This window comes from Pithys albifrons, chromosome 16 (assembly GCF_047495875.1).
Source record: "Pithys albifrons albifrons isolate INPA30051 chromosome 16, PitAlb_v1, whole genome shotgun sequence".
In the NCBI taxonomy this organism is placed as follows: domain Eukaryota; kingdom Metazoa; phylum Chordata; class Aves; order Passeriformes; family Thamnophilidae; genus Pithys; species Pithys albifrons.
In genome coordinates, this window is record NC_092473.1 from 841,350 (window position 1) to 854,894 (window position 13,545).

General features: G+C 48.4%; 1 protein-coding gene across 3 annotated transcripts in view; it reads left to right on the forward strand.

Annotated features, from left to right (window-relative positions):
• LOC139679318 (syntaxin-binding protein 4-like) overlaps positions 1–7,321 on the forward strand; it is a 47,933-nt gene extending 40,612 nt beyond the window's left edge. For all 3 annotated transcript variants that reach the window (XM_071570976.1, XM_071570977.1, XM_071570978.1), the window contains exons 15-22: positions 479–571; positions 1,331–1,396; positions 1,492–1,680; positions 2,119–2,235; positions 3,413–3,462; positions 4,299–4,429; positions 5,640–5,697; positions 6,467–7,321. In XM_071570976.1, coding sequence (XP_071427077.1) covers positions 479–571; positions 1,331–1,396; positions 1,492–1,680; positions 2,119–2,235; positions 3,413–3,462; positions 4,299–4,429; positions 5,640–5,697; positions 6,467–6,569 — 807 coding nt within the window. In that variant the 3' untranslated portion in view covers positions 6,570–7,321. The remainder of the gene's footprint in view (positions 1–478; positions 572–1,330; positions 1,397–1,491; positions 1,681–2,118; positions 2,236–3,412; positions 3,463–4,298; positions 4,430–5,639; positions 5,698–6,466) is intronic.
• The last annotated feature ends 6,224 nt before the right edge of the window (positions 7,322–13,545 follow it).

The following is a 13,545-nucleotide window of genomic DNA, read 5'->3' on the forward strand; positions in this document are numbered from 1 at the left end:
TCAGTCCAAAGCTCTTGTACATGGAATCTTCCTTGAGAAATCCATGGAATTCTGAGATGGGGAAAGCTAAATTACCATTTTCTGGTTGTTCTAGAGTTATAAAGAGAAGGCAGAACTATTCATTAATCATTTTGATTATAGGAAATTCTATAAAAGATCTCAAACTACTCACTTTTTAATGAGGAAATAACAATGTCTGTGGGATAATATGAGGAAGCAGCCTGGCATTGATGGAGAGGAAAAATAGCCATAATGAATCAATATTAACTAATTTCATTTGGCTCATAAAATGAAAATTCACTGTAGCACAGCTATTCCAGCAACAACAGCGATCACAAAGTGCAATTCTGTGAGGAAAAAACCCTCATCCTGGAGCTGAATCATTCAATGTGCATTTGGATCTTCTGCATAAAAATGCTGAGTCCTTTTTGAAGTGATTTGGATTCAATGTGTGATGAGTCTGTTCCTCTCCTTGCAGACCTTTGACTCTCTCCACTGCAATGGCAACGAGGACCTGGAGCAGCTGCACCTGGAGATGACGGACCTGCGGCACGAAGTGCGGCGGCTGAAGGTGGGGCAGATTCCTTGGCTGGGGCCTTCTGGTTGTCCATGGGGGTAATGGTGGGACCTGACCCTTCTGAGAAGTGACCAGTTTGCGTTCTGTGCGTTCCTCTCACCCTTCACTCTCCTTAATTGCCTCTTGCTCACTCTCAGCTTCAAACAGAAATTTATTTGTACTCAAAGTCATAGAATCACAGAATCATAGAATCGATTGGGTTGGAAAAGACCTCCAAGATCATCGAGTTCAACCCTTGGACCAACTCTAGTTCATTTACTAGATCATGGAACCCAGTGCCACGTCCAATCTGTGTTTAAAAATCTCTAGGGATGGGGAATCCACCCCCTCTCTGGGCAGCCCATTCCAATGCCTGAGCACTCTCTGTAAAGAATTTTTTTCTGATCTCCAACTTAAATTTCCCCTGGCAGAGCTTAAGCCCGTGTCCCCTTGTCTGCAGATCCTTCTTAGCAGTGAGTTAATAGATTTAAAAGTACCAAAGAGTGTCTCACAGATCATTCAAGTCTATGATAATCAGAAGCATCTCCTGTCCTCCCACCCTCCCCTGGCTGCAGAACTGGAGCTGCTGGCACCATGGTTCTGTCCAAGGGGATTTCTGTAGACCTGCAGGTCACAGTCCAGAAAAACTCTCCCTGTGGGGGGAAAGAGTGCACAGAACTTTGTCAGTAAAATATTCTGCTGGATAAGGGCTACACTGTCTAGAGGATGTCCTGTCTCTTGTTGCTTCTAACCCGGTGAAAATATTTTCCATAGTCTCTCCTGAAAGAGGTGGAGAACAGCAAGAAGTCAATGGAAGATGAGCTTCAGAGGCTGAACCAGGTTAGTGAAGGGGTTTCTGGGGCCCTTGGGGTGGGTTTGGTGTTGGCAGCTGAGGAGGATGTGGTGAGTTCACCAGAACTTGTCTCTGCTTCCAGAAAGCCCTGGGGTTCCTGTCTGAGAACCGGACGCTGCACAACAAGCTGCAGATGGCCGAGGTGGTGCAGAGACAGGCCCACAGCGCCGAGCAGGACTACGAGGAAGTGATCCACCTGCTGGAGGCTGAAATTGCAGAACTGAAGATGCAGCTGGTGGGGAAGAAAGCAAAACACGTCTCTGAAATAGAGGTAATGCAACCCCTCGGTCTGGGAAAACCCCACAGCCTTACAGACCTTTCTGGGGGATCACAGAGTCAGGGAAGGGTTTGGGTTGGAAGAAGCCTTAAAGACCATCTCATTCTACCCTGCCATGGGCAGGGACAACTTCCACCACACCAGGTTGCTCAGATGCCCATCCAGCCTGGTCTTGAACACTTCCAGGAATGGGGCAGCCCCAACTAAGGTTCCCCTCCTCCTTTTTATGCAGAGGAAAATGGAATAGCCCACAGATCATTTGTTGTGTGTGACCCCAAGGCCAACGCAGTCTCTGGGTCTGTGTTACAATTTCCATCATTTCCACTGTCCCTTCACAAAGGACTTTTAGCAAATGTCACAAATTGGTGCTTCCAAAAGCCAGGGCTGGAGCATCCCCACCATCTTTCTCTTTCTCCCCTGTCCCTGTGCCAGGAGGACATCTTGGAGCTGAAGAGGCAGCTGGCCCTGGCTGATGGCCAGTTACGGAAATCCGAAGTCTCACGGAAGCGCCTGGAGATCTGCAACAGGAAACTGCTCCTGTTTGTGCAGGTGAGGTGTGGAACCCCCCAGAGCTGTGCCATCAGCACAGTCTCTCCCCTTAACGGGGGCTTTGCAAGTCCCATGAGCTTCCTGCTCCATAAACAAGAGGGTTTTCTTTTTCCTGTCTCCCCCTAAAACAGCCCTGTCTGTTGGTGAGGAGGAACTGGGGATGAACTCACATATTCTCCTATCCCTCAAAGCAATGCCAGCTCTGTGGGGCAGGTTTTGCTGGTGACTCTGCTCCCACTGGCTCACCAGTCCCTCTGGGATGTTCTGGTTGAGGCTGTTCTGCTGTTGAAATCATCTCTGTAACCCTCCCCTTGCCAGAGTTGCTGGTTGCTTCTCTACAAACTTGAAGAGTGGTTTTGCTCTTCCAGTGCTTTTTTTCCCTTCAGATTTCCTGCAAAATCTCCCACATAATTGGTTTAGTCTTTTAATTGGCTGTTCTTCCACTTCACTGTCTATACTGGGAATACCAGTGTGTGTAAGCAGGAACTGGCCAGTATGGGAAGCACTAATACTCAGTGTATCTGCTATGGCTTCCAGTGACCTGTCCCAAGAGCTCTTGAAATCCAGAGCAAATAGTGGAGCAAAAGGAAATGTAGATGTTCTGTTGTCTGCTCCAGAGAAGGCAGAATTGAAATGCCTCCAGATCTGCAGCACTGTGTGCTGGAGCCTGTGCAGTTTGGGGTCAGACTTTGGAAATGGATTTAACTTGGCCCCAGGGTCAAACGTCACAAGATTTTGAGCTCTGGAGCAAAAGATCTTCCTTTTTTATGCACCCCTCAGTAGTGTCTGAGAAGTGATGACCCGTGTATGCCATGAGAGCTTCCACGTGCAGGCACAGCCCAGGGAGCAGGGATTGCTGGCAGCAGTGATCAAGGCTCACCGAAATACAGCCTGCAAAAGGGTTCTCTGGAAGGGTTCTCTGTTGTATTTCATGTATTTTAGCTTTGGCATTAAAATGCAGATTTCAGATGTGTCTGTGCATTTGCATAGGCTGTGAATGTTGCCTGAGCTGCAAAAGGCCTTGAGATATTTCCTTCAAGGGCAATGAATAAGCAGAAGCTGATTACTGTCATATTAAATCTGATCATCAGGAAAAACCCATGGGGTTTGTTCTCAGGAACTATTCATTCCTGCAAGTTTGAAATATTTTTTTTTATTTTTTTCTGGTTTATGGCAGAATGTTCACAAGGTCCTGAGCACACCCAGTCATTTACCAGATGAGAAAAGGTAGGAGATGACTTCTGGGAATGGTGAACAGCAACATGAAATGTCCTTTTCTGACCTTTCTCAGGGGAAAGTGCTTCACATGTAACTTATCCAGAGTTTCTAAACACACTTTGTCACTTTGAAAGTGAAACAATGGGAGAAAGATGATCTGGAGGCTGCTGGTGGGTTGGTGCTGGGTGGGGTTGGCCTCTGTTCAGGCTTTTTTGGGGAGTGAGTTTGGTAAAACACTGCTCTGGTTCAGTTGCTCTCTTAGCAGAGACCTTAAGCAGGTTGTTTCAGAATTTTGCCCCACCTGCTCTCCCAAACACAAACCAGGCTTTGGCTGCAGGACCATGTCCTTTTGTCTCAGCCCTTACAGTAGAGGGGTGTAAGCAAAGAGCTCTTGTGGCTCTCTGTGCTGCATGAACAGCTGCAGAAACAGAGCTTGGGCTTCTGGACTCCCCCCCACCCTGACCTACGGCCTGCCACATGGGAATAAAGGTATCCCAACTCTCTGTGTTTTTAGCAGATTCCATCTGTCCCATCGATAATTACCAGTCCCTTTGAAAAACAGAAGTTTTTAAAAAGAATGGGAAACAATTTTTAAGTTCCCAGGTTCGTTACTTCTCCTGTAATGAGGGGGAAATGCTTTCAAAAAATTCTGAAGAATAATATCTGTCTGTAACAAAACAGTGCAAGTATGTCCAGCAGAGAGTGTCCCAAGTTGCTGAGGGGTTGAGATGCAATCTCCCTGAACACCCAGCATTTATGCAGCACATCCTGCACAAGAGGCTGGCCAGGATTTTCAATGACCATTTCATGTCAGAGGTATTGATGGCACTTTCCGTATTTATAAGCGTCAACAATGCAACAGAAGAGGATAAAACAGAGGCAGTCTCAGACACATCTCTTCCGTCTTCAGATCTTGTTGACCTCTTGCTCTCAGAAGCTAAAGAGCTGTTGGCTCCAATCCTCTCCAGCAAGGATGGTAAGCACTAAATTCACTGCAGAAACCCAAACCCAAGCAGGTCCCAGGGATGTCTGTCAGTGTCAGGGACAGTTTCCACCACCTCCTGTAACTTTTGCCATACCAGTCCAGCCTCCCATATGTGTCCCTGATTCTCTCATGCAAACAGAGATGGAATTGCCCTCCCTGTGTCCATGTGACTCAGCCTGGAATTTGAAATGCAGACTTGCAGGGTAAGGAGTCAAAGGGTGCCACTTATCCAGGCACTTATCCAGGAAAAGGAGGGTGGTTTCACAGGATCATGAAAGATCCTGATCCTGGAGATCAGGAGTCAAATCTTCTGCTCCAGGTAGGACCACCCCACTAGACAGGGTCTGTAGTGGGTTTAGCAGCTTTAGTTCAGCCTCCCAGGATGGAGACCCACAGCCTTCCTGGATGATGTGTTCCCTTACCGAGGAAGGTTTTCCCAGCACTCAGCCTAAGCTGCCCCAGGGCAGGATGTGGCACTGGTCCCAGTTACAGTGTCTGCTCTGCCCAGTTCTGGCTCCAACACCCCTCTCCCTGCCCCTGCAGCAGCACTGGGGCAGCCTCTGGGCCTCCTCCTGGCCAGACTAAACTGGCCCAGCTCCCCCAGCCCTCCCCAGCCTCTCCTTGCAGGTTATCAGCCCTGGGGCTCCTCTTGCTGGACCCCATCCAGTTTCCCAATGGCTTTGAACCAGGGATCCAGCCCTTCCCTGAGCCATCCACATCCCACTGCAGCAATGCTGGACAGAGGGGACAGTCATCTCCCTGTTTCCTTGGCATCAAACCAGCCATGCTGTGAGAAAACCAAAGGAAAGGCACTGAGTTCCATGGCAGTCTGGATTAACTTCCCTGGGCTGGGGCTCTGAGGAAGTCAGAGCCATAAACCATTTTTGGCAGCAGTTATTTGACCCCATGTGTCTCCTTCCACACAAAATGAGTTTCTGATCTCCTCCATGTCATAACCAGGTGAGCAAACAGCCCCAAACAGGTGTCCAGTCTTTGCTCTTTATGCTCTTCACCAACTCAGCATGGCCATGGCCCAGCACTGCCTTTCTCTCAGAGCACAAGACTCAAGGGAAATAACTGTAGGTGTGTCAGCACTTCCCGAGTTTCTGCCTCATTGAAATGGGAATTACCATAATGTAGCAGCACACTGGGCATGTCTCTGAGCCCTCACTTATGCTTGGCTGTGTTCTTCCCTTTGCAGCTCTGCCATGGGACAGGGACCAGTGCCTGCCTGCTGAAGGAATCCCAAATTACAAGGAGTAGGTGTCAAAACTGCCTCGGTCTGTAATTTTGACAACACACACACTAAAAATTCCTGTTTGGCTTGTTGGGCTTTTTAAATCAAAACTGTTGCTTGACAACTTCTAATCAGTTAGTTGCCTCCAGATGGCCATGTCAGAGAAATACATCCCTTCCTAGACAGCAAGAGACTTCCCACCCTGCACAGTGCAGGATGGTATGAATTCCTGGATCTCTCTTTTGCTTTCTAAAATGTTGTTTTTCCTTCAGGCCAGATGGGAATTTGTGGTTCTGTGGCTTGTCTGGCTGGAATTTTTATAGTGAGTTCTGCATAAGGGGAAAAGCATCAGTGAATGTTAATCTTTTATGTTCTGGTATCAAGATGCTCTGAAGCCCCAGCCTAGAAGAGCATGGTGATATGGCTTTGTTTGGACCTTAAGTTTCCCTAAAACCTCTTAAATGGCTTATATTTAACAGAGCTGTGTCCTAAAGTTATCTGCTGGAAGGCCACTTTTAGACCTAAATGTCTCCTACTACTACCTGGGCTGATCACCTTAGCTCAAGCTGAAGACTTGCCAGCACAGTTCTTTAGTTAAAGACAGAATAGACATTTGAAACCCATGATTTCAAGGTTTGAAAAGCATTTTCAGACAAGGTAGATGGCCAGCACAGTGCACTAGCCAGGCAAGATCTGTGGCCTCCTCTTCTTTCCTACGTAACCAGTGCTGTGCTCACATTGTCCTCTGTGTCCTGCTCCCAAATCACTGAACTCCTGTTTCTCCTCCTCAGCCACCTCCATCAGAAGACCACGTGGCCCCCTCCTGCAAGCCAGACCAAGAGTGATCAGCCACAACCACCAAGTCCAACGGAGCTGCCTCAGAAGCCAACATAAGTGTCCCATGGCTTGGTCGTGCTCCGAACCGCGACCACCAGGGTGCTGGGAGATGGGAGATGGGAAGGACACCCCAGGGCCACCTCTCCAGGCAGAGCAGGCTGAGAACAAGCTTTGTGACACAAGACTAACTCTTCCTAACCATCCAAGACTTTTTCAGCGACCTCCCCTGCGTTTCTACCTCCAAGTTACCATACAAGGCTATTTGCTCACGGTTCTGCAGCTTTATAGGAAAAATATTCTCAAGAGGCTACAGGGGCCTGGATTTCAGTGTCAGACTTTTAGAGCTTGTATTCTGGGTAGTAACAGGAGCATGAACTCCCCCGAGGGACTCAGGGGTCTCCAACAGATTCCTTTTGGTATTTCAGATGGAAAACCAAAGTCTATTTAGTGGCTGTAATCAAAGCAGCTTGATCTGTAGTGCCCTAGCTGTCTTGGGATAGGTACTGCTCTTTTTATTCTTTTTGTATAGCTTATCCCAACTGCAATGCTTGAAGTGAAAAGCAGCACCTCAGCCAGTTGTTGGACAAAGAGCATAGGGATATCCAGCAGGATATGACAACGTACCACTGGACGCTGTCCCTGGAATGTGAGCAGGGACATAGTGGACATGGTGGACATAGCTCAATAAAGGCCCTCAGTGTCACTGGGAAATGAGATACACATGATGCAAGACTGTACTGTGAGATGGCAATGAATGGGGCACAGATCTGAGATGAACAGAATGTCTGGAAAATAAATGGAAACACTACTCCAAGGCGTTTGCTCTCTGGGTTGTGATTGCAGGGCTTGTCTTCAGTGTCCCTGAGACAAAGGCACAGCCCGAGTCCATTTTTCCTCCCTCTGATTCTGGCAGCTCCCACTGAGATGCATTGAGAAGCTGCAGGGAAATAAGGTGCAATCTGGCTTTTACAAATAATTTGTTCAGATTGCTTCAAATCACCTTTGTGGGTGTTCAAAGTGTGTGGATCCTTTATAGCCTAAATTAAAAGCTTTGAAAAAATCATGACCATCACCAGTATCTACTGCACTTGGGGATACCACTGACTGCTAAACCAGTAACTGTGTGGTGGAATAGATCATATAAATAACCAGTCTGAAGTGTTGGTTAAGCTTAATTTCATAGCTCAGGGTAACTAAATCTTTTGAATGCATGCCTCAGAGAATAAATTAAAGGACTTCTTTAAAAGGAAACATAATTCTCTGGATCACTCACAAGGACTATTCCAGGAAAGAAATGCTTTCAAAAAATATTCATCTTGGGATACCTTATGGTTAATAACTCATTCCCCAGTGCTCTTTGCTTCGATGGAGTGATAGTGAATACTGGTGTTAGCTGTGGGTTTGGCCCTTGGCTTTGTACTCCCCCTGTGTCACACAGACAGGTAAGGGGTGCACAGAGCAGAATCCAGTCTCACCAGTCTGGTGTACCCTGACTCTGGAAAAACACCTTCAGTTCCCCTGGGGCAGATCCCAACAAGCTCCTGGCAGTGTGTCTTCCAAAGCTTTTGGCTGGAATATGCCTCCTGGGGACATCTCTGGCTACTGCTCCCCTTGGCAGGGAACAGCCCAAACAAGATTTTGGGAAGCAGAAGGTCTGGGCTGTGCTGTGTCATTCCATCCTCCCAACGGCACGTGGGACAACTGGTAGAAAAGGGGCAAGTTATGGGGCAAACAGAACTGTTTGGGCTGAACTTAAACCTTGCCTAAATCAACAGAAGTTTTAATACCAACTCTGGGCATTGTGGAATTTTCTCAAAATGCAAGTAGTGAACTCCACCTCCCTGAGTGCTGGAAAGGCCCAGCCCAGTCCTGTCCCAGCAGGGACCAGTTACCTGGTCCAAAAGAGAATATCCTTGATGCTGCTTCCATAGTCAAGACTTGCATTGGAATGTCCCAAGAAAGAAGATTTTGTATCAAAGCATCCCGGTGGGTGAGGGTTTGGGTGAGACACGCACTTTGCAGTTGGTGCTGGCACACGGCAAGGGGTGGAAACAATGGGATGCTGTCCCAGGGCCACTGGATTTGGGGTCTCCTGAGCTGTCTGTTAGCAAAGGAGCTGGAAAGAAATTAACATTTTAAAAAGCCCCAGCAGGTCTGTGCTCTCTGGAAAAGAAATCCTCCATGTTCCCATCAGCCACGGGAGATCCTTGTGTGGAGCAAGGATCAGCCATTGTGTGCTTTCCAAGGCTTTCATATTTCTTAGCTGGTTCCCAATATTTTCTTTGAATTTATCATGTTCTTTTTGCCTTTGCTTCGAGCACAGAAAACTTTGTGCTCTCTATTAATAGCGTTGTTACCAACCACTACCTTCACAGAGCAATGCTCAGAGCTGAGCTCTGCTGAGAGCTGTGCTCCTGGAGGTGATGCTGATTCCAGTGACCCAGAATAACAAACCTGTGTCATGCTTTACTCCCAGGCAAGTGGAATCAGGGAGAACTCGAGGCTGACGTCTCCTCACAGAGCTACAGGGAGACAGAAGGGGGAACAATAACGGAACAAACAGCACATGGAGAGAAGTCACAGAACACGTCACCCAACAGGATGTGTTTTATTTACTCAGGGCCTGTCTAGCACTGCAAGAGAGCTGAATTCTGAATTCATTTGCAGTATTTCAGCAGCCTTGTAGGGTTGTGGAGATGTGCTGCTGTCGCAGTGTTCTGTGTTTATCTCAGAGTCTGTCTTAGAGGGTCCCAGCGTGACTGCACAGAAGTGAGGAGGAGTATTTGTGATAAAAATGAGTCCTGCATGGTATCAGATCTCCCTGAGCAGCCTCCTGGTACCTGAAGGGACCTACAAGAAAGAGGGAGAGGGATTTTTTATGAGCATGTAGTGGCAGGACAAGGGGAGAGTGAATTCAAACTGAAAGACAGTAGGGTTAGATTAGATATTGGGAAGAAATTCCTCCCAGTGAGGGTGGGCAGGCCCTGGCACAGGTTGGGCAGAGAAGCTGTGACTGCCCCATCCCTGGGAGTGTCCAAGACCAGGCTGGCTGTTGGAACAAGGTGCAGTGGAAGGTGTCCCTGCCCATGGCAGGGGGTGGAACAGGATGGTCTCTAAAGTCCTTCCAACCCAAACCATTCTGGGATTCTATGATAAAATGGAAAATGGCAATAATTTTATGAGCCACAGGAGAAAATGCAGAGTCCCTGTAAATGGACATAACTGAGTGTGTTCCACACAGAGCACGTGATAAACTCATGAAGATGCATTTAAAGAGCATCAGCAGGGTCAGCTGTTGAGCTGGAAGCTTTGGGGTTTAACCATCAGCGATGTGATGGGGTTATTTTGTATTTTTCTTATGCAAAGCAGAAATTCAGTTTTTAACAATTAGTGGGTCAGAAGCTGAGGGACCTCTCTCCTTCACAAAATAAACCAAAACAAGATCTGAGCATCTATTTGAAGAGCTGCAAAGGCAGTGAAGGAGGGCAGGGAGTCAGCTCGGCATCATGTTGAAAGGTGAATGTAGCAGAGAGCCATTACCACGCTGTTTATCTGCAGTCCCATGGGTAAGGTAACCCAATCTGCTCTAAATGTGCTGGACTCGAGCTCCTCAGCTCTCCAGTTTCATCCCTGCCAGGGATCTCTGCCATCTCACTCTGTGACCTTGGGCAGCTCATTTCAGCTGTTTCGCACCAGAAAACAAACAGGACTGAGAGTGTCAGGGGAAGGCAAAGCCCTGGGGACCCACAGGATGTGGGGGGACAAGAGGCATAAGAGTATCTGTGAGTGGTGTGGGATCAGGTACTGCTGATCTGTGTTTCCAGTGAAGAAAGTGAAGAAAGCCTCAATATTTCAGCTTTTGCTGGCTCTCAAAACAACAAATCCAACTTTTGCTTAGTCTTGGTGAAACAGAGCAAGTGCTAAAGGTCTCTCTGCAGAGATGTGGAGGTGCAATCCAGCCCTGACCACTGCAGTGGAGAGGGCTGGTGAGTCCCTCCCAGCACTGGAGCCTCCAGAGCCTCTTGCTCCCGGCTCCACTCGGTGACACCTGGACTGAAGCCCAGGTTTAGAGAGTAGGAATCCACTTCCACACTGCTTGAAATATGGCTCTAAAAAGCAGGTGAACTTTACTGCTGAATTTTTAAAGAGTCTCTTTAATGTTTCAACAGTGCTGATTTTCTCAGGGTGGTTGAACAGGTGAAAGGGGCTGGAAAGCACCTCCCCAGTGTGACGGTGTGGGAAGGGCTGGGCTGCTGGTGTGGGGCTGCCTTTCCCTCTCTGCTTCTCCTCAGGGGTCGGGACGGATCTTTCTCCTGCTCAGAGCTGAGTCTGCCCCAGAACCCCCATGACAGACCACAGTTTTCTGGCCTCAGTGACTGCAGTGTTGCCACAAACCTCCTTTGCAGCTTCTTCTGAGGTTTTCATAGTAAGGTAACCAGAAATACCAACACCAGGAACAATCCCTACCAGCTTTCTCTGCATGTGATGCACCGACTCGCTCGAACTTCTGTTGAGTTCTTTAATTTTTTGCCAACAGATGAGGCAGAAAAGTTGAGACCAAGAGAGAGTTTGCAGTGAAAGGCCCCTCCTTGGTAATGGAGGAAGTGGAGGCTGAATGGTATCTCCAGCCAAACATCCTTCCTGGAAGACTTTCTCCTTTCTAACTGTGGGACTGGCAGCAGTTCCTGAGCTGAGCTGCTGTGGAGTGAGAACTTCATTCTGAGCAGCTCCCAAGAGAAATACAGGGGGTCAGGGCCAGCCCTTGAGGCAAGAACCCTGTCCTGGTAGGTGGAAGACAGTCAGAGACTTCAAGGCTCTTGGGAATCTGTGGAGAGCTGGCTTTCATAGAATCATAGAATAGAATCATGGAATGGATTGGGTTGGAAAAGACCTCCGAGATCATCAAGTCCAACCCTTGGTCCAACTCCAGTCCCTTTACCAGATCATGGCACTCAGTGCCACGGCCAATCTCACCTTAAAAACCTCCTGGGATGGGGAATCCACCCCCTCTCTGGGCAGCCCATTCCAATCCCTGAGCACTCTCTCTGCAAAGAAGTTTTTTCTGCTCTCCAACTTCAATTTCCCCTGGCAGAGCTTGAGCCCATCGTGCCCCCTTGTCCTATTGCTGAGTGCCTGGGAGAAGAGACCAACCCCCACCTGGCCAGAACTTCCCTTCAGGGAGTTCCAGACAGTGATCTGCATCAGGGAAAAAGGTGACTGACACTGGAAAATGCCAAGGTGACCTTTTGGCAGCAGGAGAGAAAACAAATGTTGGAAAATGGGAATTATAGTCAGGGCTGCCCAGCAGAGAAAAGGACAGGATGGGACTTACCAAACTCTCATCCAGCTTTTATGAATAGAACAAAAAGAAAACTACCACAATTAGGGCACAAAGTAGTTACAGGTTGGTGTAAGTTTTGTGGCAAGAGGATGGAAACAGTGAATGAGGAATGGGAGAGAAATATAATACCTTTGGGGAAAAAAGTTGCATTCTGAATGGGAAATTTAGAATATTTATTTATAAATAAATATTTTTATATATTCTGAACTTTTATTTATAAAGGGAATGTGGATGTTGCAGGCCTGGGGTAGCTTTGTGGGGTTTGATGCCCAGCTGTTGTGGGAAGGCCTTTCAGAAAAGTGCTCTGACTCCAGAGGCTGCAGCTTTGGGAGCTTTGCCATTTGATGGTCATGGGTTCGTTGTTTTCAGAGTAATGTCAGGCTGGACTCCTTGGTCTGAGATAGCAGAACATTTCAGGAAGTATTGCTGATCTGAAATGGGCCCACAGCATCCTGAAATGCCCCCAGACAAGGGGGCACTGCAGCTGGAAGTGATAAGGAGGCAGGAAAAGACAAAGCAGCAGTAAATGTGATGTTATTTCAGTAACATCAGACAAAGTAGCCTTTGGTCCCTTGGAAGATGCTGAAACGAGGCCTTGGAGGTGCAAAGCACTCCCAAGCTGGTCTCCCACATCCCTCTCCTCCAGCACTGCTGGTGCCCCAGGACCACACACCTGCCCAGCAGCTCTCGCTGCCACCCCAAACTTCTCCAGCCTGGACATTGGTTCTTCCACAGAGCCATGTCCTCAATGGCCATCCCTGGGTGGTGACAACTCTCTGCCACAGCCTCTCCCCAGCACATGGCTTGGCAAACAGGCCCCACTCCCCATGTGCTCCCAAGCACAGGGCATGGACAGTGTCCCCAGGGCTCATGCACTGAGTTTCAGAGACAGCGGGAGAGGAGGAGCCTGCGAGGTGAGGATGCTTCCCAGTGTCCCAGAGGATGCTTCCCAGTGTCCCAGAGGATGCTTCCCAGTGTCCTCCTCAGCATCACCTGGCTGGGTCACCCCCTGGCACCTTGCTGGAGATTTCAGTTATGGGAGTGGGTGCTCAGAGTGTGAGTTTATAGTCATGTAATAAATCCAACAGCACAATGCACTGATAGAGTTCAGGGCTGAGGAGAGCAGGACTCAGCCTCGTGAAGGGCTGCTTGTGATGAGCAGGACTGGATTGTGTTTGGGAGCTGTGGCTCTGCCTCCTCCAGCCCTGACCTGAGGGAGTTCCTCCTCCTCCAGGGCAGGTGCCAGTCTGGGAAGAATGATAGAATCATGGAATCCCCTGAGCTGGAAGGGACCCACAGGGATCATCCAGTCCAACTCCTGGCCCTGCACAGACACTCCAACAATCCCACCCTGTCTCTGAGAGTGTTGTCCAAACACTCCTGGAGCTCTGGCAGCCTTGGGGCCGTGCCCACTCTGCAGGATGGGATGAGATTGTAGAATCGTAGAATCATAAAATCAGTTTGGTTGGAAGAGACCTCTAAGACCATGAAGTCCAACCCTTAATCCAACCCCACTTTGATTACCAGATCATGGCACTGAGTGCCACGTCCAGTGTCACCTTAAAAACCTCCAGGGTCAGAGAATCCACCCCCTCCCTGGGCAGCCCATTCCAATGCCTGACCACTCTTTCTGTAAAGAACTTCTTCCTGAAATCACGGAATGACAGAATCATAGAATGGATTGAGTTGGAA